This window comes from Podarcis pityusensis (genome assembly GCF_964106645.2).
Source record: "Podarcis pityusensis genome assembly, chromosome: 6".
Lineage (NCBI taxonomy): Eukaryota > Metazoa > Chordata > Lepidosauria > Squamata > Lacertidae > Podarcis > Podarcis pityusensis.
In genome coordinates this window covers 78,007,193-78,031,342 of record NC_138030.1, presented here as the reverse complement: position 1 = coordinate 78,031,342, position 24,150 = coordinate 78,007,193, and the positions used below count along the sequence as shown (strand labels likewise).

General features: G+C 42.2%; 1 protein-coding gene across 1 annotated transcript in view; it reads left to right on the top strand.

Annotated features, from left to right (window-relative positions):
* The window catches only part of COL11A1 (collagen type XI alpha 1 chain), a 263,380-nt gene that overhangs the window by 231,751 nt on the left and 7,479 nt on the right, over nt 1-24,150 (top strand). The window contains exons 52-62 of the mRNA XM_081008888.1: nt 10,241-10,294; nt 11,579-11,686; nt 11,781-11,834; nt 14,686-14,739; nt 14,914-15,021; nt 16,058-16,111; nt 16,223-16,258; nt 16,370-16,423; nt 17,844-18,093; nt 21,060-21,172; nt 23,881-23,949. Of these exons, the coding sequence (XP_080865014.1) occupies nt 10,241-10,294; nt 11,579-11,686; nt 11,781-11,834; nt 14,686-14,739; nt 14,914-15,021; nt 16,058-16,111; nt 16,223-16,258; nt 16,370-16,423; nt 17,844-18,093; nt 21,060-21,172; nt 23,881-23,949 (954 nt within the window). The remainder of the gene's footprint in view (nt 1-10,240; nt 10,295-11,578; nt 11,687-11,780; nt 11,835-14,685; nt 14,740-14,913; nt 15,022-16,057; nt 16,112-16,222; nt 16,259-16,369; nt 16,424-17,843; nt 18,094-21,059; nt 21,173-23,880; nt 23,950-24,150) is intronic.

Sequence of the window (24,150 nt, the reverse complement as noted above, 5' to 3'; positions counted from 1 at the left end):
TTCAAAAAGTTGATAGGTCTGTAATTATCCTACTGTCATTAGTCTTTTGATGCTTTGCAGATACACAATAATCTATGCAGATGTATGATCATCTAAACCCTAATTAGTTGAATTTTTAACAGTTTTTTAAACATACAGCACCATTAGATGTAAGCCATAATCTATTTAACAAAATGAGATAAACTGTTCTATATAATAGGCTTGAGTGAGCTGACATGCTTAATTAGTTTTATCTATTTTACACAATAATCTATTTGTTCCACCAACTTACTGCACATTTATAATTCTGAAAACGATTACTGTGGCATTAGTAGTCTTTCCACTAGAAGTGGGGTATGACTCGGTCGAAGATTTAACAATGAATAAGTTTATTAGAGCTGAGGGAAATGGCTTTTTGCCATTGTAACTTTGTTTCATCCAAGCACAACACACTTGAAGGAAGTCTGCAATACCTCCCAGAGGCTTTTAAAAAAAGGGAAAATGAATAGACAGTTCTAATCCTTGGGAGCAAAGGAGCTTTACATCTCATAGACATGTGCTCCCCAAGCCCGGGGAAGCTCACTCACTCATTTTGGTCATTTTGTCCCATCAGCTGAAGTACAAGATGGTGGCCACCCCTCCCTAGTCCAAATGCTATCTAGAATGGTAGTTTAATCTTATTTAGGGATGAGGAAGAAATTTAAGTTCCCATTAAATATGAACCTACCAAATCCACACTTTCCCACCCAAACAAACTTTTTTGGGAAACCCTTTGGGAAATGAAAGAATGTTGGTCCTCCCCCCACTCCTAGATCATCAGTCCATCACAAATTAGTTGCGTAAGCCTATGTGTGGAATTGGGCTTAACATGCTAAAATCATAGGAAGCAGCCTCATACCATTTGTCCGTCTACTGTTTATCCACCAAGCTCAGTTTTGTATATACAGTCGTACCTTGGATCCTGAACGCCTTGCAAGTCGAACGTTTTGGCTCCTGAATGCCACAAACTCGGAAGTGAGTGTTCCGGTTTGGAACCTGAACATCCAACACGGCTTCTGATTGAGTGCAGGAAGCTCCTGCAGCCAATTGGAAGCCACACCTTGGTTGTTGAACATTTTCGGAAGTCAAACAGACTTTGGGAACGGATTCTGTTCGACAACCAAGGTATGACCAGCAGCGGCTCTCCAGATTCTAAGACCAAGGTCATCACTATCACCTACTATCAGATCCTTTATTAAAACAGGAGGTGCTGGAGATGAAACCTGGATCTTCTCCATGCAAAACATCTGCCCTAACACTCAGCTACGGTCTCTAGCGATATCCCTGGGAAACTGAGGAGCATAGAAAGCTACCTCATACTGAATCAGACCACTGGATGATCTAGCTCAATATCTACACAGACTGGTAGCTGTCCAGCGTTTCAGACACAGAAGTTTCTCAGTGGTAACTGGAGATGCACAGGGATTAAACTTGGGACCTTCTGCATGCAAAGCAGGTGTTCTGCCATTGAGCTCTTCCCCTGACTAAGGCTGCAACCCCATTTCTACTTAACCTGGTAGTAAGCCCCATAGAATTCAATAGCATTTATGCCTCAGTAGACACAGTTAGAAGGGACGCGGATGGCGCTGTGGGTTAAACCACAGAGCCTAGGACTTGCCAATCAGAAGGTCAGCAGTTCGAATCCCCGCAACAGGGTGAGCTCCCATTGTTCAGTCCCAGCTCCTGCCAACCCAGCAGTTCGAAAGCACATCAAAGTGCAAGTAGATAAATAGCTACTCTGGCGGGAAGGTATACGGCATTTCCGTGCGCTGCTCTGGTTTGCCAGAGCTGTACGCCGGCTCCCTTGGCCAATAAAGCGAGATGAGCGCCGCAACCCCAGAGTCGTCCACGACTGGACCTTTACCTTTAGACACAGTTAGGCGTGTGTTGTAAACCTCTCCTGTTGACACTGGTGGCATAAAAAAAATGTTTGACTCTCGGTGGGATCATTTCTCAAAAGAGCAGTACGTGTTTCTCCTAGAAGCTGCAGTGACAATTCTGTGGTACAAGCTACATTTCACAAGCGACACTGCTGGTTTTTCTTATGGTGCTGTGACTCCAGAACCCTTCTGGAAAGCAATGCCACTATGAATTTATATTTCCACCTACTCAGTAACAGGGAGATTGAGTGCAGATTCATTGCTTGGAAGCAGAAGCCCCTTGGGCTCCACAATCATGTTGACTAACATATCCATTGCCCTTTCTCCTTTCACTCTTGCACTCCCATCTCTGGTGTGTGTTCTCACCTTATTTCACCCCTCACATTTTCCCAGGCAGAAGCCCTCCTCCTTTCCCTTTTTTCTCATTCACACTCTGGAGTGTCTTTCCAAATCAGTTTCTTCTTCCACCACAACAGTCAATTGGTCATTCCAGGAAGACTTTAAATCAACGGTGCTGCATTCGGCAATTAAATTCTGTCTCCTCAAAACTTCAAGAATTTGTTAGTGTTTCTATCCAACTAACAAAAAATGCTGGGGGTGAGGAAATAGTATCTTTCCCCATGAAATTCTCTCTGTAAAACTTTCAGCTTAAAGCTTTCAGCACCATCCCCAACCTGACCTGTTGTATGCACCAATTCAAGCTCAATAATCTTGTTGTTTTAGCCAAAATGCTAATCATCTGTGCTTTGCACTACAACGTGAAATTCCAGCTCTTGTCGTAAGAGGATTCCTTTCCACAATCTATTTGCCAGGCAAAAATTGATCTGCTAAAACTACTTCATGGTGACTTCACCATCTAAAAAAGTAGCATGTGAATCAGCAGTCATCGATCATGAGGTTTTTTTGTTTTTTGTTTAATGAAGGAGAGCCTCTCATTCTTTTACCATGATTCTAATGTTACTTAGACCCTATATGCCTGAACAAATAAGGATTCAAAGTCTGAAGAAGAGTTGGGGGTACAGAAGCCCTGCCCCAGTGTTGGCTCCTCTAAGGTTCCTCTCAGACTTTCTCATAGACTTCCAGCTGAAGGTACTTAGAAGCTGTCATGTGATCAGGAATATTGAGTCCCATGAAGGCTGATGCCCTGCCCTGCTACAAGCCACCATTTTGAATTTTCCCCAGCACCACAAGGGTCCAGCTCTGGGATGTTGTGGGAATTTTTTAAAAAACAGTGGCTAGGTGGGAGCCAAGGGAGAGTATTTTGGCAGGGGTCTCCTTAAACATGGAGCTGGCCATTTATACTTGGTGGAGACATTATATTATTATTATAATTATTGTTGTTGTTGTTGTTGTTATTGTTATTAGCTGGCTATCTGACTGGGTTGCCAGAATCAACTACTTTACACAAAGACATTCACATCCATATGTAGAATGGGCCTTCCCAGTGTAAAGGTAAAATGCTTGACCAGGTAACTGCGAGGCTTCTTTAAATGTCATGTAAAACAATATTTATTTATTTTTTTAAAAAGGGGGGGGGGACGAGAGCTGGAATCTAACAATGATTTATGCTGGCTTTGTTTTCCCATTATGGGCAAAGCATTTTGCTTTCTCGGCAGGATGCCCCATGAACTTGTAAATGAGGGTGGAATTCCTTTCTTCCCCTCTGAGCATATCTACACAGAGAGGCTAGTAATATAGCAAACAGGTGTGGCTGTTTTTTTCATCCTAACAAACGGCCGCGTCATGTTTATGTGCTTGATAAATAATGAATGGCACTTTGCTTAAAAGACAAACAAGCATATTTTCCATCAGCTGACTGATGACTCCAAATAGCGTTTCGAACATGTTTTTCAAAGGGAAGCCTTCAGGTTGAGGAATGAGATGAAGATAAACTGCTTCCCAGAATGAGAAAAGTTGCCTCTTTGGCCACTTTGTCGACTCATGGAATTATTTGCATTTGATAAATGCGTTCCCTTCAGAGCGTAAGATAAAATCATAAATAGGCAATGAAACAGTGGCTGGGCTCAGCAAGAGAGATCCAGATGTGTAAGCAGCCCCGGGCAATGGGAAAACTGCACGTTCATATCTGGATTCATATGGCAACACCCCATGGAGTCTCCAGATGCATCTGTTGAGGCAAAGGGCAATGCATATTGGAAGACATTGGTTGTTATGCCAGACTAGTTGCCTGTAGCTTTCTATTCATGTATTTATTTCATCACATTTTTATTCCACCACACTTCCAAGGAATTAATGTTTCTCCACCTCCCTTTTTCTCTCTGTCTCAGAGAGAGAGAGAGAGAGAGAGAGAGAGGAGAAACAAGCCCAGGGTGACCCAGTGAGCTTCAACTGCAGCTAAATCAGAGTCTGGGGGTGGAGGACGTACATTAATTCCGTGTCCTTCTTGTTGCTCAGATCTTTTGTGCCAGTTTTTTGTGTTTTTTTTAAGCCTGCAATACTACAAAACTCAAGCCGAGGAAAGTAAGATAAATAACAATTAGCCATCTTTTCTTTGTAGAAGCACCATCTGTGCAATGCCGGCAATCACAGGGTGTTAACGAGAGCCGTTCATTTACCCACTTTGCATTCAATGCAGAATTGGCACTGTTTGATAACGAATGCACCCCTTTTGTTTAGCAATCACGATTCATTGTGCTTATAATTTAGCGATCACAGTGTTCTTAAGCTCTGCTAATTAATGTTGCAGCTGCATTCCAAGATTATGCAAGAAACATATTTCTAGTTATAATGAAGTTCTTTCACAGCTTCTCCCACCAGAAGAGAATTGGCTTTAACCATTTTACAAGCTTGCTTGGAGTGGGTCCTGTGTAGTAATAGAACTCATTAATTGCCTTCTCACAAAGGGAACTTTTGTGTGTTACACACTAACAAATCTGGGTTTGCTCCCAGAGGACCACAAAGACAAAGGGCACCTCTTGCTAGCCATCTGACAAGTGTGCATGTATGTGCACGATGCACATACTGTACACTTCCATTTTCCATAGTCACACTTTACATTGTTAAGTTTACATTTTTTAAAAAATAGATGCCTAAGTAACTAAATATGTGGCAAAGCCTTAAGAGAAAATGTTCTCCCTCTTGCAGGGGTGCCAACTTGAATAAAATATTATGGGGGCCCAGGTAGGCCCCGCCCAATGCAATTGATTACATAACGCAGTTTATACACAACATTTGAATGGGAATGCCCACAAAGTTTGTGAGGGCTCAGCCTCCTCAAATATTTTATTGTGGGGGGTCAAAGCCCCCACATCCCCTGGGAGTTGACTCCTATGTCCCCTTATTATTGCCCCCAGCGTATCCCTATATGGGTTAATCCAATTTGGGGAGATTTACGTTGTTGCTGTTGATAAGCAAATGCAATTGGAATGGGCAGTGCATTAAAGGAATTATTTTTGCTAAGCTCTTATTAAATCCTACTGACCACCCATTGTGAGTCTAGAGTTGGGGGGAGCCAAGGCTTCTCCATTGACCAGGGCTGTCTTTACCTGGGCGTGCAAGGGGTGTGGGGCACCTGGGCGTTGAAATCTGGCGGGCGCCAGGCACCCGCCGCTGAATCCGCCTAAGCGTATTGTGTTGAGCTGCTATGCGCCAGTGGGGTCAGTGACACCTTGGACACGACTGATCTTGCACCGCCTGCCTGCTAATGCTGCTGCAGGGAGAGCTTTCTGGAAAGTCTCGCTCACCAAAGCCAGGAGGAGGGGGAGTGACAGGAAAGAGGGAGAGACAGACAGAAAGAGAATGCGCCTTTCTAGCGATGGGAGCATGCACAGGCTACGGAAGAACTCGTATATGCGTGCTCACGAGGGCCCTCCCAGCTCCTCTAGAAATAAGGTTGCCCCCACAATGAAAGGCTGCCCAAGACGGCTCTCCCACACATTATTCTTATTTATTTATTATTTTATTTTATTTATACCCCGCTCTCCCTGGCCAAGACTGGGCTCAGGGCAGCTAACATCAGGTATAAAAACAATTGATTAAAATAGAACTTAAAAACAAGCTTAAAATACTACCTAAAATGCATCCTCATTTCAGTGGAAGCCCAGATCAAAAACTGGGGAGAAAAAAGTCAGATCTTCACCAAGGCCAACTATCTAGACTGGTCCTACGTGGGCCAGAAAAGCCAGGGAAGTCCCCAGATAGGGGTTCCATCACAGAAGGAAAGGGAAAGAGAGGGAGGGGATCAGGCTGGTTCCAAGCCAAAGGCCAGGCAGAACAACTCTGTCTTATAGGCCCTGCAGAAAGAAATCAGATCCCGCAGGGCCCTGGTCTCATGAGACAGAGCGTTCCACCAGGCCGGAGCCAGTGTTGAAAAGGCCCTGGCTCTGGTTGAGGCTAATCTGACTTCTTTAGGGCCTGGGACCTCTAGGGTGTTGCTATTTATGGACCTTAAGGTCCTCCACGGGGCATGCTCACAATGCCCGCTCATCTCATCTTTCAGACACCCCCCTACGACCGTAAGCACATGCTTGGAGTCTTTACACCGACTCCCAATGTGTTCTTTGTCTTCTTTGGAAAAGCTGGTTTTAAACAAAACACACACAGAAAACTCCTTTTGGAGCCATGCAGGCGTGAGTGCTATTCATCAAATGATAATAGTGACATAAGGCATAGTAAAAGTTAATTTGGAGGCTAAACTAAATTTGGGGGTGCTGGGCGGATCTTTGCACCCCAGCGGCACATATGCTAAAGACGGCCCTGCCATTGACTACAATGTTGGGTGGTGGTGGTTCTGTTTCATGGGCAACTTTATATAGAGCCATTCTCAGTACATGCTGCAGACAGAGAAACACACACTCAGGAGATCTGGATTATTGGTATCTCATTTGTTTGCTGGGTTTTGCTGCTGGATGTACACCAAGGATCTTTAGCCAACCTCAGCTTTCCAATGAAGGTACATGCAACATGGGAAACCAGCAGCCTCTCCCATGCAGGTCTTGGTCATGGTTCCCAAATTACATGACTAATGTCTGACATAGGTCTCTAGGATCATGTAGGTTCTTTTCATCCTGGCATCTGCTGTGGTGGGGCTTACATGGAAAGTTTCCACATGATCTAAGCAATTTTTGCAATGCAGATCACCAGACCTTTCTGATGTAGTGTGAGGCGTGACGATGGACAGTGCAAAGCAATCTGAGAATCTGACAAGAGAATCAGGGTCAAAGTGAGGACCTGTTGTCCTGCTATAATGTGTGAAGCATGTCTTGTAGTGGGAGGAATTCTGAATTTCAGAAGGGGAATACATTTAGATCAATTCAGCATAGAAACAATGATAATGAAGGCACCTGGTTCATACAAATCAGTGGCAGATTGATGGACACATTAAATGCAGAAGTGTGGGAGCTCCATTCTTAAGCAGCAGCTGAAACCATTAAAATGTTACACATGAACAGTTGTTGGAAGCTGCCCAGAGTGGCTGGGGAAACCCAGCCAGATGGGCGGGGTATAAATAATTATTATTAATTGTTGTTGTTGTTGTTGTTGTTGTTGTTGTTTTTGTTGCATGGAACAGTTTTCATGTGGCTGCATTTAAAGGGATTCATGACACCAATGCTTGCTTGTGTGAACCAGGCTTTAGATACAGCATGGCGGACATGAATTCATTTAATTTTAAGAAGGGGCTATTGTTGATGTCATATCACATGCCCTATGGCCTTCTTCACCAATTGCTCAGTGTAACCTTTCAGGAGTATCAAAGACAAAAGGCCCTGATGCAGCCACTGCTCATTAAAAGTGACCTTATTGATAAGATGTTGGACTCGTCAGCTTTACTACAGTGTATGCATCATGGAAGGAATGAAACAATCCCACTCTTTGAAGTCTTTTAAGAACTGCAGTGCCACTAGCTCTATCCAGCTGTCCAGATGCATGCGTGCATCCAAGGGAGAAGACTTTAGAGATTGCAAAATCTCATTGAACTCAGCACAGGCATCGGCGGTGACATCAGTGCTGGATTTATGGATAAGCTAAACAAGCTTAGGGTGCCACTCTCTTGGGGCCCCCAAAAAAATTAAAGGGGAAAAAAACCTGGATGTACATTTCCAAAATATAAGATAAAAAGCAAATAAAATAAAACCTACATACAGTTAGAGCTTAATAATTATTTCACTATTAATATACTGTTAATTGTATTTCACTATTAATAACTTCTTAATTGTATTTCAGTTCAGCAATTAATTTGATAAAATACATAGTTTGTTATGTGCAAATGGCTTTAGATACCTCTTAGGTCCATAAATTACCATATAGCATATATTCAACAACAACAAAGCGACAATTTGTTGTTGACAAAGGACAGCTGGACATATAAAGGGCCCCATTACCTTCAGTAGCTTAGGGCCTCATCAAACGTAAATCCAGCCCTGGCTAACATTGTCATGATAAGAATAGGCAATTATTGGACATCTATTCTAAAAGTCATACTCTTAAAAGTGGTCCCTTATTTTAAATGTGTTTGCTCATTCGCTGCGATGGCACCCCCGTGTATTTTCCATTTGAAGATGGATGAACGGGCTGTTTTCTCCTTCCTTCCGAAAGAGCCGCTTTTCATTTCATTTGTGTTGCAGAGATCGTCTTACTTCCTTTACATATTTTAAATTCATTGTGTGTGGAGCAAGCTGTTCTCTGCAAAAAAAATAAAAAAAAAAATAATGCAAGCTGCAACCTTACCAATCAATTCATCTTTAAGACACCCCAGCACTGTTTCGTGTTTTTGCTGACAAAGACTGGTAGTGTTGGTTTTCTAGAATTTAACTATGTGGGATAGTACAACAAAGGTTTTGGCAATCTCCCCAGTGGGACCTGCACCTCCCCAAACTTGGTATTGACAGAAGCATCTCCTCCTCCTCCCTCTGCAGCCACCCTTCCAATCAGGCAAGTTATCATTGCTGCTCAGAGGGTAGACAAGTGAGCAGGCAATATTTCTGCCTCTCACTTTCTTTCCCTCTTACAGTCAAGCAAGCATGGTGAGGATTGGCAGCAGGTCCAGGGGTTGGCAGTGGGCTGCCCTAATGTGCCCGGGGTTGGCTGCTTCCCTGAGGAGATACAGGCTCGTATCTAATCAGATAATGCCTCCTTGGGAGATTTGTGTGTAAAGCACGGCATGCAAATTTCCCAGGCTGAAAAACGTGGACCAGGAATTATCACACAGCCTTAGTCAGGCTCCATTCAGTACCACTGTACAATTGCTCAGAAGGAAGAATAGAATTTGGAATGAAGAACTGCCTTCAGTTCTTTCGGAAAGATCTCCATTGGCTACCTATATGTTTCTAGGTGGAATTTAAAGTGCAGGTATCAACCTTTAATTAGCCGTAAACAACTTGGGACCCAGTTATCTGAAGGAAAGCCTCTCCCAATGTTAGCCTCTCCCAGGGTTAGCCTCCCTAGGCTCATAGTTCTAGAAGGATGCTGTCCATGGGGCCATGATGACATGAGGCAGTGTCTTCTGCATGGTGGCACCCTGATTACAGAATGCCCTCCTTCTGGGAGCATGACTGGCACTGATATGGCTAGCATTTCAGCACCACATAAAAACTTTGTAGGATTTTGCCTAAGCCTTTGTAGGATTTTAATTTGCCACTGCAATGGGAGCCATAGTAGGCTATCTGGGGTTTTTAATTACTGATTTTATGTTTGTTTTATCTGCTCCTCCATCTCCATTTGTTGATTGTGGTTGCTTTAAACTGAAGTGTAAGCTTGAGATCTTTTTTTTTTTTACTACTGCTACTACTTCTTATTTTATCCTGTACCTTTCTTGTAAAGCACTTTGGGTGTGTGTTTTTATAGGAAAGTGGATTATTAAAAAATGTACAAAGAGATGTACCCGTATTTTTCGCTCTATAAGATGCACCAGACCACAAGACGCACCAAGTTTTTGGAGGAGAAAAACAAGAAAAAATATATTCTGAATCTCAGAAGCCAGAACAGCAAGAGGGATGGCCGCGCAGTGAAAGCAGCAATCCCTCTTGTTGTTCTGGCTTTTGGGATAGCTGCGCAACCTACATTCGCTCCATAAGACGCACACACATTTCCCCTTACTTTTTAGGAGGGAAAAAGTGAGTCTTATAGAGCAAAAAATACGGTATTTCTAATTTTATTGAGCCTTTGATCTTCCAGCAACAATTGTAATTTGGATTTTTAGCAAAGCGACCAGCTCAGTTTTGCAGTTGATTCATTTCCTTACTTTTATCATTCACTAGTGTTTTACCAAATCTAAACAAATCTTCTGCTCATACTTTTCTTCCATTTGATGTATGTTTTATAACCAACTCTATTTGTGAGCCGGCAGATATCCTACACACATAACTTTTATCCTGTTGTGACAGGGACCTCCAGGAGCAGCTGGTGCCGAAGGAAGGCAGGGTGAAAAAGGAGCAAAGGTAAAATTGATGCGTTTTATGCTACAAAAATAGTGTGTTGTTTTTTCCTCCAAAGTGCATGCTGTGGTTGGTGTCAGCTGCAGAGAAATTGCCTTTTCTTTTCATGCTCCTGGCTTCTGCCCCTTAGCATCCTAAGTCAAGTGTAAATGATATTTGCTTACTTTCTTTTCTAACTGTGCACGGGGCCAATGCACATGAAAAAATGAGCTGGTAATTATAAAGCCAGAGGCTTATTGCAGTGTCAGTTTGCTCCTTATTAGTGGCCACATGATAAGAAACCTACACGCATTGTATCCATGTTCCACACTGTATTTGCAATTGAATTTGCAATTACCGAATCATAAACAGGGTTCTGGCGACAAAATAAAGATTGACACCTGACTGGCGGTATTCACAGTTAACCCACATCTTGGGCTAGGCATGCTAGAAGAAAATAAAAAGAGCAGGACTATGTGGACTGACACACAGCATTTCTGCACCTCCACAACACAGAGAAGAAAGCTCCTTCCTACAGCAGTTCCACAAAGGCAGTAACACAAAAGATCATTGTAACTGGCAGGAAATCCCCCATATTCACACCCATCTTGTTTTGATCTAAAAATGCATACAAATTGAGGAATGGAAAGGAGGGGCCATGAAAGAATGCCCAGTGCCCTTCCTTTTGTTTGAGAAGTGCACCATACTTTAAGATGCATGGCTCTAGATGCATTTGAACCACAGCCAGTCATGGACACATTGAAAGTGTGCACAGGAGATACATGTTTTCAAATACAGTGGTACCTCGGGTTACATACGCTTCAGGTTACATATGCTTCAGGTTACAGACTCCGCTAACCCAGAAATAGTACCTTGGGTTAAGAACTTTGCTTCAGGATGAGAACAGAAATTGTGTTCCGGCGGTGGCAGCAGGAGGCCCCATTAGCTAAAGTGGTGCTTCATGTTAAGAACAGTTTCAGGTTAAGAACGGACCTCCAGAACGAATTAAGTACTTAACCCGAGGTACCACTGTACCTGTTTTGCCCAGTCACAGTTCTTCTGAAGTTTAAAGAGAATTTATACAATGAGACTTCCTTCCAGTTACATTTGGGACAAGCAAAGTTACCTAGGGCAGAGAATTTGGACAGAAAAATGGAAAGAAACTGTGCCAATACATTGTACCCTGATCCTTTGAACGCATAAGAACACAGGCTGACCAATCCCTTTACTCTCTTCTCACACTCTGTTTTTTCATCTTTAAATGCAATGGCCAGACAATCCATCAACATCACTTTACCTGTTTTGTAGGGGGAACCTGGTTCAGAAGGTGCTCCAGGAAAAACAGGCCCAGTTGGACCTCAAGGCCCTTCAGGAAAACCTGGCCCAGAAGGTCTTCGGGGTATTCCTGGCCCCGTGGTGAGTACATTGACTGCAACATGTTAGCATCTCTCGCTTCTTGCATTCTATTATATGCTCTTACCTAAAAAATTCTAATTTGTCTTTCCTATAGGGAGAACAAGGTCTACCTGGAGCACCAGGTCAAGATGGTCCTCCAGGTCCCATGGTGAGCACCTTTCCTTATGGGGCTTTTGATTAAACAAAGTGTCCTTAGGGATGCTAACTGTTACATACGAAGTTGGGCATTTCTGCTGGATTTTGTAGCTGGAAACAGCGGGGGGAGAAGTATTAATGATTTGTCACACATCCTGAAAAATTTAAACTTTGGTTACTCTTAAAGTTCAGATTGAACTTTGCCGTAGATGCTGACTCTATGCTATTTCCAATGGACTGCATCTGTGAGGAGAATACCAAACCTAAGATAAAGTAGGAGGACAGAACATGCTGCAGGTGAAAATTGTGTTCTGCATCTCAGAAGCCTTTAAAAAAGAAAATGTACCATCGCTATTTCACTTTTTGTCCATGAATTATGTATTTGCCTGGGCTTTCTGCATCTAATGATATCCTAAAGAAGAAATGGAAAAGATACACACTGAATAATGTTTTTGCACATGAAGAGTTAGGACTGTTTTCAATCTGCACTTGGTTGAAGGGGTCACTTACCATTCCTAACAATACAATGATTTCACAGATGTCTGCTGCTAGCAGGCAACCATCAGTCAGAATGCACTGAGAGCCCAACCCTATGTATGTTTACTTTGAAGTAAGTCCCACTGAATTCAGTGGGGTTACTTCCAGGTAAGCTTGTATAGGATTGCAGCCCAAGTCACTTCAGATCCCTATCCCCAGTCCCTCAGATCTCCACAAGCAGGTGCTCAATGAGTCCTTATCATACATTCTTATAAGTATGTCTAGGGTTTCAGCTTAGTAGACCTGAGTTTGGCTTTCCCCAATATTATTCCATACAAATAATATCAATAGCATTCCTTCTACAGACTGAGGAAAAAATTAAGATGCATTTATTAAGTTTTCGAAGACAACAAGCAAGACAAACAGCAGTGAAACAATGAACAATAACTGTGTGGAACACATTAGTGCGGTGGGAATAAAATTAACAAAAGGTTCAATACATTTTTGCAGACATCATAATAAAATAGATTCTTTGAAGGGACATTTTAGAATGTCTGAATGTCTTAATGTTGTATTTTAATCTTGTTTTTAAGTTGTATTCATTCAACTTGTTTTTATAATTGCTTGTTAGCTGCCCTGAGCCCAGCCTTGGCTGGGGAGCGTGGGGTATAAATGAAATTTATTATTATAGAGACATGTGTCATTGGGGGTACATGCAGGACATGGTTTCTATTTATAAAGCATTAGTGCTTCCAGGGTATGTTTAGAAACCAAAAACTATTGTGGTATTTAAATGGATGATGAGTTTGGGCCTATCCCATCAAAGATCAGGTGAAGTCAATCCATAGTAATATTTTGGTCCAGGTTGAGGCAGGCCTCCATCCCCACTTTGGGAACCCTTGTGGGAAATTTGACAACAATAACCTGAGAGTTGGCCAAACCTTAGCCAAAAAAATGGACGAAGTCACACCAAAGCCTGCCATCAGCCTGCTTTATTGAATCAAAATGGTTCTTGGTGATCAAACATGAACAAAGACGGTTCTCCGCCCTCTCCCCACAAACTTTCGTGTCAGGAACGTCTTGAGAGGCAGTTGAAGCCATGGCAAAAATTGGGTAAAGTCACACCAAAGTCATGTTTTGGTCCACCATCTTGATTCAGAATGAAAGCCAGCAACCAAATCTTAATGTAGGTCCCCACCCCCACCTTGGGAACCCGTCTGGCAAGTTTGGGAATGATATATTGAGAGGTGTCTGAACTGATGCCACCCCCCCCATGGGTAAAATCACATCAAAGTCAGTTTTCAATCCTCATCTTGATTCAAAATGGCAGGCAGCATCCAAACATCGATGGCCACTGCTCCCACCTCTGGAACCCTCATGCCAAATTTGGTGACAATATCTCAGGAGGCAGCAAAACCTGTAGTAAACAAATGTACAGAGAAACCATTTTCCAAAATATATAGTAGATATAAATGGAAACCATAAAACATTCAAATGGACTCATTTTGTAACCCCTCTTAGAACCATCTTACGATGGTTTAAATTCTCAGACAAAGCAATGTCCCACAACGTCTCAAACCATCTATCCTTAGAGGGAACTTATGCAGACTTCGATGTCTTAGATCAAGATGCACACACACACTGTTACACTCAACAGTCTCCCTCTTTTCCCCTCGATGAACATTTGATCAGTACTGTCATCCAACAATGCTGATCACCTGTTGGAGGAGACCCTGGGCGGGTGTTTGCAACTGGATTCCATTTCCCTGGCAGGCAATCAGCATTGCCGGAGATGAGAACATGGATTTTGTTTCTAAAATTCCTATTTCTAAAATTCAGGGCACAAAGGTTGTTGAGCTTTTTTTTGCAGAAATCGATCAAGAGATCCTGGACATTTTGCTGATTTTCCATATTTTCCTCCCAGACCCTATTTCCACTGGTTAAATCCTGTCACTGCCCCTAATGTTGAGTGCTGCTCTCAGGGTTCAGGAACATTGAATATGCACCCCATTCACTCGGGTGGTGGGTGGGTAAAACTGCCCAAAAGCAAAACTAAGAAAACAGGCACATTGAAAACTTGTTCAAATGGTTCGTGCATCAGTGAGTCTCTTCAGAACCAGACTGGGACCTTTAAATGTCATTTAAGGTGGGTTCAAATTGGCGTACGCCATTAGTGCAATGAACTACTCCGATCTGCACTCATTGTAAGGTCACTTTGCTTAAGGTCACCTTTTGCCCTGCGGTGCGTGCTCCAACATTGCCCATTGAATGCTGAAAGATGTGATTATGCCTGCACAGCAGGGCCTTTTCGTGGTTCAGGTAAATATCACAAAATTACAAAATAAAGTCATGCCTCCGTTTAACGTGCTTGTCCTTGATATCCGTAGGGTCCACCTGGCTTGCCTGGCTTGAAAGGAGATCCAGGTTCCAAGGGTGAAAAGGTGTGTGAAAATTTGTCTTTCATATGTAACCCAAACAAAAAGTACTTGATGCATCCATTAACTCTCATAATGTAGTGATTTATTTGTTTTAAATTTGATGTAGCCCATTCATTTGTTAAAGTTGTTTTTTTAAAAATAAAATTAACTGCAATCTTTAATTTGGATATTTTCCAGGGGCATCCTGGTTTGATTGGTCTGATCGGACCTCCAGGAGAACAGGGAGAAAAGGGTGACAGGGGTCTGCCGGGCCCCCAGGGAGCCACTGGAGCAAAAGGAGATGGAGTTAGTAAAAAGCACACACACTTTTCTTATTGGTTTCATTCCTGTTAACCGACCAGTCTCTCTCTAAACTAGCATATTCTTGCATAGTTCTGGGTATATAGAACAAATCTGTTCAGCACTGGAAAAAAATTAGATTTATGAGGGAAGATGAATAGCAGAACCACAATCTGCTCTGACAATGGAAACTCTTTAAATAAGGAAAGCCGGGAAATGTGAGCTCCTATATTTTACTACTGAGCTATTTTCCTTTTAAAAGATGTCAATTAAATACTCCAGGGCAGCTGAGCTCTGTTTCATTTCAGCAGAGCTTGCATGGGAGAATTTCCTTTTGGGTTGTGTCTACTTTTTTGTGCAGTTACCGAAAACAAAAAAAAGAAAAGAAAACACTTTGGAAAACATAGTTCAAAAATAATTGTAGAAGACCACACTAACAGAGAGAAAAAGAAAACTGTGAGCTCAAAACACAGAAGACTAGTATACAAGATGTTTGCAAATGTACTTTCTGTTAAATTAAAGCCTTAATAGTAATAGTGATCTCATATCATCACAGTAGATTTAGGGGCATCCCCCATCCCCATAAGCCAGTAATTGGGAGCCTGTGTTAATTATTTCTGTCCGATTAAATGCTATTGGCTTATTCATCGGCGTGACATACCTATTTTTCCTAACCCTATGCCTGTTTTGAAAATTTCTCTTTATTTTCCCATTCATTTGCCACAATGTCGCTAACGACACCCAACAAATTACTGCTTGCTTTCTCGCGCAACCCTTCAAATTGTTTAAGAGATTTGTGGGTTAAATGAAATCTCAGTTCTTACGATCCTTTTGATACAACAACCCTGTTTTTCAATATTTCTCATCCATATTATGCAAAACAAAACAAAACAAGCAAGCAAGCCTGCATTCTTGGCTTGATATAACTTCATTAGTTTCACTTGCAACTCACTGTCTTTGTAATTTTTAGTACCAATAGTCAGGTTCTCAGCTTTCAGAGGGTGTCTAGAATAACTTGACTTTGTACATCTTCTTTTTCAAGGGAATTCCTGGTTCTGCTGGCCCACTTGGTCCTCCTGGTCCACCTGGCTTACCTGTAAGTAGCCGCACCCAGCATGTCTCCTGCCATGCCCATCAGTTTGACATTTGCACCTCGGCAAATGCAACATCGTCTTAATGATATCTACCTTTTTCTTTTTTCTTTTAGGGACCCCAAGGACCCAAAGGCTCTAAAGGCTCAACAGTAAGTCACTTTGTTCTCAAATTCATCTTTCTTTTTCCATTGCTGATTGTTATTTGTTCCAGTTGGTTACAAAATGACCACTAATACGGTGTCCCTTGTACTCCTTCATAGGGTCCTGGTGGTCAGAAGGGTGATGGCGGTTTACCTGGACCCCCTGGACCTCCTGTAAGTAAAATGGATACTTACCTAATGAATTTTGCAAGTGTTATGCAAGTTATTGGGTGAAAACCACATCCTCTTGATGAGGATTCATGTTCTGTGAATCTATAGCTCCTTACCGCTTTCTACAACTAGCAAAACAGTAAACAACTTATGGGAAAAAAATAGTGAAATCGTGAAAATTTCCCTGATTAGTACAGGTCACCGAAATTTATTGTTTATTTTTAGGATTGCCTGGGTGGAAAATTTTACTTGCTTAATCAGGGAACACTAGATACACATCAAATAGCAGGGACTGGCAAGAGTTTCATGCGGAGCTTGCAGTCTCGTAAGATTTCTCCCTCTTTGCAATTATTGACATTTTAAACCCAACATTTAAATTGGCTTTTATAAGTTACACTAATAGGTAATCTGTCAATGTCCACATTTCCGTGTGTGAATATTTGATCAGGCCTACTTGAAGCACATACTTCATAGTCAAATGCTGCAGCAGTAATATCAGGCTAAGTTATCAAATTGGTGTGAAATAAAGGATGCACTGATTTTCTAATACGCAGCATTGACTCTGGCCTGATTTTTAAGTGCAACTTGTTTGTAAATACAAAACAGCAATTAACCTCATCAGCTCTTTGTCTATGGACCTAATGTGTGACACAGACCAAATGCAACTCGGCTGTCAGTTATAATAATTTTAATAATCATAAGTATTAGCTATGGAAGCCAAACAGTGGCTCAGTAAAACTCCTGTCTGTCTGTCTGTCTGTCTGTCTGTCTGTCTGTCTCTGCAAATACAAGGGAGTTGCCAGGCCACAATATGTAGCTGTTGGGCTTTCCTTCTCCTCTTCCTCCTCCTCCTCCTCCTATATTTATTTTTTACGCCACCTTTTTCCCTGATAGGACTGAAGTCAGCTCAGTGGGCCACAAGTATAAATGAGTGAGCCATTATAGCTCGGAAATAAGCCAAAGCATTTTATTTATTTTTTAATAACAAGAAAAATACTAAACCACCAGAAAGTAGCTTGGTCCTGTTCTGAGTGAGTCCACATTCAGAGCTGCACCCTCCAGCTATGCAAAGCTGTTGACCAAGAGAGAAAGTGGAGGTTTTGAGGCCTCCCCCTTCCCTTAGCTGTCACAGGCTTAACATGGCCCTGAATGGGACAAATGTACATCTTTTGCCACCTGAATGTGGAAGTCTGAAGGGCCAAAAATCAGAAGGGGGAAGCCCTGCAGAGAACCCCTGGGAGTCCTCTGTGATGTGTGGGCTTCCAATTGCCACCTTGATGCTGCAGTCTTGCTTTTAAGAGGATTTTGTTTTCACGCCCTGAATCCAAGTGAATAGCTTAATATCCCTTAGGCTTTTTACCCAATCTCGTGTGACTTTCTAAAAAAAGTGGCAGAGAAAGGTCATTGCTTTTGCTTTCCCCAGGGCCCTCCGGGTGAGGTGATTCAACCTTTGCCGATCCAGTCACCCAAAAAGACCAGAAGATCTTCAGATGCCATGATGTCCGATACAGCCGACAGCATCCTGGATTACACTGACGGCATGGAGGAGATCTTTGGCTCACTTAACTCTCTGAAGCAGGACATTGAGCACATGAAATACCCAATGGGGACTCAGAACAACCCAGCCCGAACATGCAAGGATCTCCAGCTCTGTCACCCAGACTTCCCAGATGGTATGTTAATGTTACATGACAAAAGGCAAATGCGCTGAAGTTGTGATTTGCTAAACTATAATGTCAGGTCATTTATTCTAGTTATATGGCTAATAAAGCCTCTAAAAAGAACTAAATAAAATGCCTATTAAATCCATTCATGCAGGGTTTTTTTTTTTTTAAAAAAAAGCCCTTAGTACGTTAGCACCACCTGAAGAAACTTTGTTTCTGAGTGGTGGGGGGGGCTGTTAGCTTGTTTATGGGTGGACGAGGGAGGATGGCATCTCCCCTTATGAAATATTTGCTGAAGAAGTAAAAATAATTCACCTTTACTGTGCAGGGAAAGTGCTACGTGGTACTGTGAATATCAATTTGTTTTAAATAGCATGATCAAAGACAGACACTCCAAGTGTTCAGGGATTATAACTGCACACAATGGTGATAAAGGAGGAGAATGCAAAACTTGGCGGCATCGCTAAAGAGGAATTTCAGAAGAGGAAAGGGGATTGCGTACTTACCAGGGATTGTTGCCATAGGTTGTCCAGACATTATCATGGGGCATCTGCAGAGAGGTCTTCCAAGACCAGCTAAAGGTGGTATTGATGGTGGGAGATTGGTGGTAGTGGTGGTGATGACGAGAGAATTACCACATGAATAATAATTATCAGCTTTGTTCCTGCTTCAGCTGAGGCAAAGGTTTTGTTGGGCCCAAGAGAAAGGCATTAACAAACTGAATAGGGTGCGCAACCCCCTAAACTCAGCCTTGTAATTTCCCTGGAACCACTAAAATGGCTGAGTGGGAAGAATGGATAAGAAAGATGGTGGACTATGCACAATTGGCAAAGTCAGCAGCCAAAATAAGAAAACCTAATGAGGGTTGTTTTGTGGGAGAATGGAAGTCTTTTTTGGGCGGGGGCACTTAAAGAAATACTATAGAATGATGATGTCGTAAGCAGGATTTCAACTATGAGCAACAGAAGGAATTAGAGATTATTGAATTGTTATTATGGTCCAAGAGATAGAAGATAGGGTGCGGCAAAGGGGGAGAAATGGAAAACACCATGGAAAATGGGGTGGGAAGTCAACAGAAGAAAAGAAATTATTCTGTATTGGAGTGTACATGTGAAAATGTAATAAAATATAACAGAAAAAATGGCTGAGTGGACCAGGATTGACATGCAAGGGTTAGGCAGTGACCATAAGAAGACTTGGCATATGTCCCAAAGCATCTTACAGAAAAAATAAAACATACTCAATTTAAAATGCATAGTAGAACCGTAGAGCAACATTCATGATGGAAAGGTTTCCTGAAATAATGCTGTTTTAAGCTGAGGTCTGAAACTTAGCAGAGACAGTGTCTGCCTGATTTCTAGTGGGAAGGAATTGCATAGAGTAGGGTCTCCTACATTGAAGGTATTGTATGTCTCCTTCTTGACATGAATCATACTTCTGGTCTATGAGGGACCAACTCATGGTTCTTCCCCAGATCATATATCTGTGATTGACATGGGACAGTCAGGCAAGGCAGTCTTTAAGATATCCTGAGCCCAAGTTGTTCAAGACTTTGAACCTGGTCCAGGAAGCAGATTGGAAGCCAGTGCAGGTCTCTAACAGCAGTAAAATATGCTGGCAGTAGTCTGTTCCCATCACCAGTCCATCCTCAGATTTCTGCACTAGCTATAGCTGAAGCTTCCAGACCCAACGACAGCCCCACATTAAACAGCAAATATATACAGTACTTGCATTTAAATAGCATTAATATCACTAATATTTACTACGTTTGGCTGCAGTAGGTTGTAGAGCAATAGAAAACAGGCCATGTTGTTCAAGAGGAATCTGATTTATAATTCTCTGTCTTAGCTGGAATTTTCTTTAACCCTATGGCAAGGCTTAAATGAAGAGACTAGCATTCACGCTGTCTTTCTGCTTTCATATTCCTTTTATCATGTGATGTTTTCCCCCTTTTATCAAGTATATTTTAGTTACTGTATAGAACATGTTGGTTTCATTGCAAAGAAAAAAGAGATGTGGTCTTGAGGAGGAATTAAGCAGGTCTTATGAGAAGCTGCATAAGGTGAACAGAGCCGGCAGTTCATAATAATCACCACACAAAAATTCAAACAGTTTATAACAGTTATATTTTATTGCTTATTGACCCAGTCTTAGGTTTTGATAGCCTCAAAGGCAATATTGTTTTTATTGTGTCAAAGCTGCACTTGTACCTCAAGGGTGATATTTCCTTCAGACTCAACTTCCCCCCTCTTCCACTTTACTCTTTGTACCTTTCTGTTGGAACTGCACCACTTCTTGTTAAGGATATCATATGGTTGCTTATTTACCCATGTCAAAAATCCCTTGTCCTTAGAAAGCTAGCACATCAGGGAGCATCTAGCCTCCTTCCTGACCTGCAGGTTTTCTACATGCAGGGAGCATTCAAATACATGAGAACTATTCAAGAATGTGATTTCTCCCTTACATTCTAAAGTAGTACACTCCTAGGAGAGCAAACCATATTTATAATTGTGTAAAGCAATTCTTGCTCATTACAGTGGTGCTGATTTATGTGTGTGTCACAGATCTCCCTCCTTCTTCCCCCCTCAGGCTGTATGCCTGATAGAGGTTCGATTCTGGACCTGCTGTTCAACCTACTTAGCCGGTTTCTCACTCCACGGGTGCTGTGCCCCTGAGGAAAAAATACACTGTGGACCAGTGTATTTGTCTGCTGCGGTTCTGACTCCCACGCAGTGTCACTGTAAAGTCCTTCAAAAATTGTTGCCTATGTTTTCTGAAGCACAAGATAAATGTTCAAGCCTATATTGCGAGAGGAGAAAATAATAGGGAGGGCATTTTATTCTGTGCAAAGGTACAAAATGTCTAATCTCATCATTGCATTTTTTTTTTTTACAACCTCATTTAGATGGCAGTAAAGGCTGAGCATCGGCTTAATGAATTATTGGAAGTAATTCCCCTTCTTCTTCATTTCACAGGAGAATATTGGATTGATCCTAACCAGGGTTGTTCCGGGGACTCTTTCAAAGTGTACTGTAATTTCACAGCAGGCGGGGAAACTTGCATATATCCAGATAAGAAGTCAGAAGGAGTAAGTACGCATCTTCCCCGCATTTGTTGTTGACGGCTCCTACTGTGCTGCTTCAAGATTCTGACTAAAACGGGGGGGGAAATCCTGTCACATTTTTGTTCATGTGCCTTTCCTTGCAGCATAATTACTCCATTACATTTACATAAATTTGAACAAAGCAGTGAAGTGATAATACAATGTTAGCAGAGATCGGAGGCCCTCCCCAGTCCCTCATGCAGTGCAGATGTAAGCTGACTGCACCTGCTTGCCACAACATTTCTTTTCCTTCTCACACCACAGCTGTGTAGCCATTTCTAACGAGGGCATGAAGCTCAGGCTCCATCCTGGAAAATAAAGTCATGCTTTTCCCCCCGTTCTTATTTTTCTTAACCCTTTCTGGGGAACCATTTTGGTGTGTGCATGCAAGCTGCTTCTTTGTTTCTCCTCACAGAAAGCGGGCGACAACTCTTCTCGCTCGATCTCCTTGTCTGACCACAGTTTACATGGGGCATCTCCAGACTCAAGCCCAAATCCTGCTGAAGGGATTCATGCACAGAATCAGATCTCTGCATTGCTTTGCTAAGGGTGGAAAGCTAATTTTATTTCTGGTCCAATGCATTCACTCATTCTGGTTCTGCTCTGTCCTGTTCCTACACTATTCCATAATTACTATTTTTTATTTTTTTAAATCTGCATGAAAGTTCACATTTTAATCTGTATTTAAATACAGAATTTTAAGTTTATCTCTTAATGCACATTTCAATATATTATTATTTATTTTGACAAAGTAATAATCATAAAAAAAAAAATGTGCACCCCACCAACAAGACCATTCCATTGTAACTATCCAACCTCCCCAAATTTGAACACCTCTTGCAATGGCTTGACCCCTTTCCATTTTAACAGTACAAATTCTATTAATGATAAATTACCATGTGCCATTAAGGTAAGATGGGGAATATGCAGGAGAAATGATTTTGAGTTACATATTTCTAAAGTTATCTTTTCTCCAAACATGACGTTCTTCTTGGATTGAGAGCCATGAGCACAAATTAAATGTGTGCCCAAAGGACTGTTGGGCAGGATAGACAACTTTGGCCATATCCAACAGGGCTGTTCTTCTCCTACTACGACATATCAAGTATTGAAATCAGATTCTGTGGCTTCTCAAAATAAGATATCAAACATTGTCCAAAGCATACACTGCCCTATGAACACAGGCTATGGGAAGTCTAGTTCTTCATTGGCAAAGCAACCAATTGCATCAGCTCCTAAGGCGCAAGGGATCTACACCCCACTCCTGCTAATTAGCAAGCTAGACATCTACTTCTTCAGACTTCTGCTCCAACTGGGACAGCTGGAGCAACAGCATGACTACACCCCTTCCAGCTCACTGAAACCCCTCTCATCTGGCATGGTGTGTGCAAGTGGTAGTAGTAGTAGTAGTAGTAATAATAATAATAATAATAATAATAATAATAATAATTATTATTATTATTTATTTATACCCTGCCCCTCTGGCTGGGTTTCCCCAGCCACTCTGGGCAGCTTCCAACAAAATAATAAAATACAATAATCTGCTAAACATTAAAAGCTTCCCTAAACAGGGCTGCCTTCAGGTGTCTTCTAAATGTTAGGTAATTGTTTATTTCCTTGACATCTGGTGGGAGGGTGTTCCACAGGGCGGGTGCCACTACCAAGAAGGACCTCTGCCTGGTTCCCTGTAACTTGGCTTCTCACAGCGAGAGAACTGCCAGAAGGCCCTCAGTGCTGGACCTCAGTGTCCGGGCAGAACGATGGGGGGGGGGGAGATGCTCCTTCAGGTATACTGGACTGAGGCTGTTTAGGGCTTTAAAGGTCAGCACCAACACTTTGAATTGTGCACGGAAACTGTCAATTTCTGCTGTGTGGCAGCTCCAGCAGCTCCTGTGCTTTAAGCCCATCCTCGGAGAAAGAGGGGGAGGAGGATGGAGGAGATTCTAATGGCCCAACTCTCTTAGGGACTGTCCCTTCCAGCTTTGTGCCTTCCTACAGCTCTTCCCCCATCTCTGACTGCCTAGATTCTTCCTCTTATTCCACCTGCAGCCTCATGGGTGGCACAGAACCCCACATATTGCCGTCCCCTTCCCCTGGATCATCCTCCAGCTCCTCTGCCCACCCCTAGGACTCCTTCCTGTCCCTGATAAATATTCAGAGGATATGGACAGTACAATTCACAGAGAAGTTGAAGGTGGAAATTCCATATAAACTCCAAAGGGAAGCTCTAAGCACCTTCCATGAGGACCCAGGACATCTTCCCTACCAGGCACTGATCAGACTGAGACTGTACAGCTGAAATCTATGTTAGCTGTTAATGGTCCATCCCTCTACCTTGCAGGAAGACATAACTGTTTCAATTAGGATCACAAGACTATATAACATTTGAAGCCAAAGACCATCTGGGCAGACCCTCTGCCAAGAGACAAAGTACTTGCAACCGGTTTCCCACAGATCTGTCTGAACAATCCAATTAATGTATCTGGTTATTTAATATGTAATCTGAGAATTGGATATAAATTTCTATCTGCAGAACTGCAAATATGATTAGAACTAGGCACAGAGCCCAGGCGTTGTCTTCTTTTTTTAAAAAAAGGAGATTAATTTAGCAGTGTTTATGTAAAACTCTGTTAATTCCCACTCATTTCTTGCCGACATAATTAACACTTGCCGTATCTGATCTTCTCTTGCAGGTAAGGATTTCATCATGGCCAAAGGAAAATCCAGGAACCTGGTTTAGTGAATTTAAGAGAGGCAAGCTGGTAAGTCATAATATCTTTACTCTGGAATTAATAGGCAACTGAGTCCATACTCGCGTGCCCAGGTCCAGCAAAATCAATCAGAGGGTGAAAAACATGCAGGTTCACTTTTTCTGGGTCTGGCGCAAAAGACAATTGGCCATTTGCAGCCACACCCAAGAACGAGACACACAAAAATGAATTGAACTCAGGACGCACAAACCC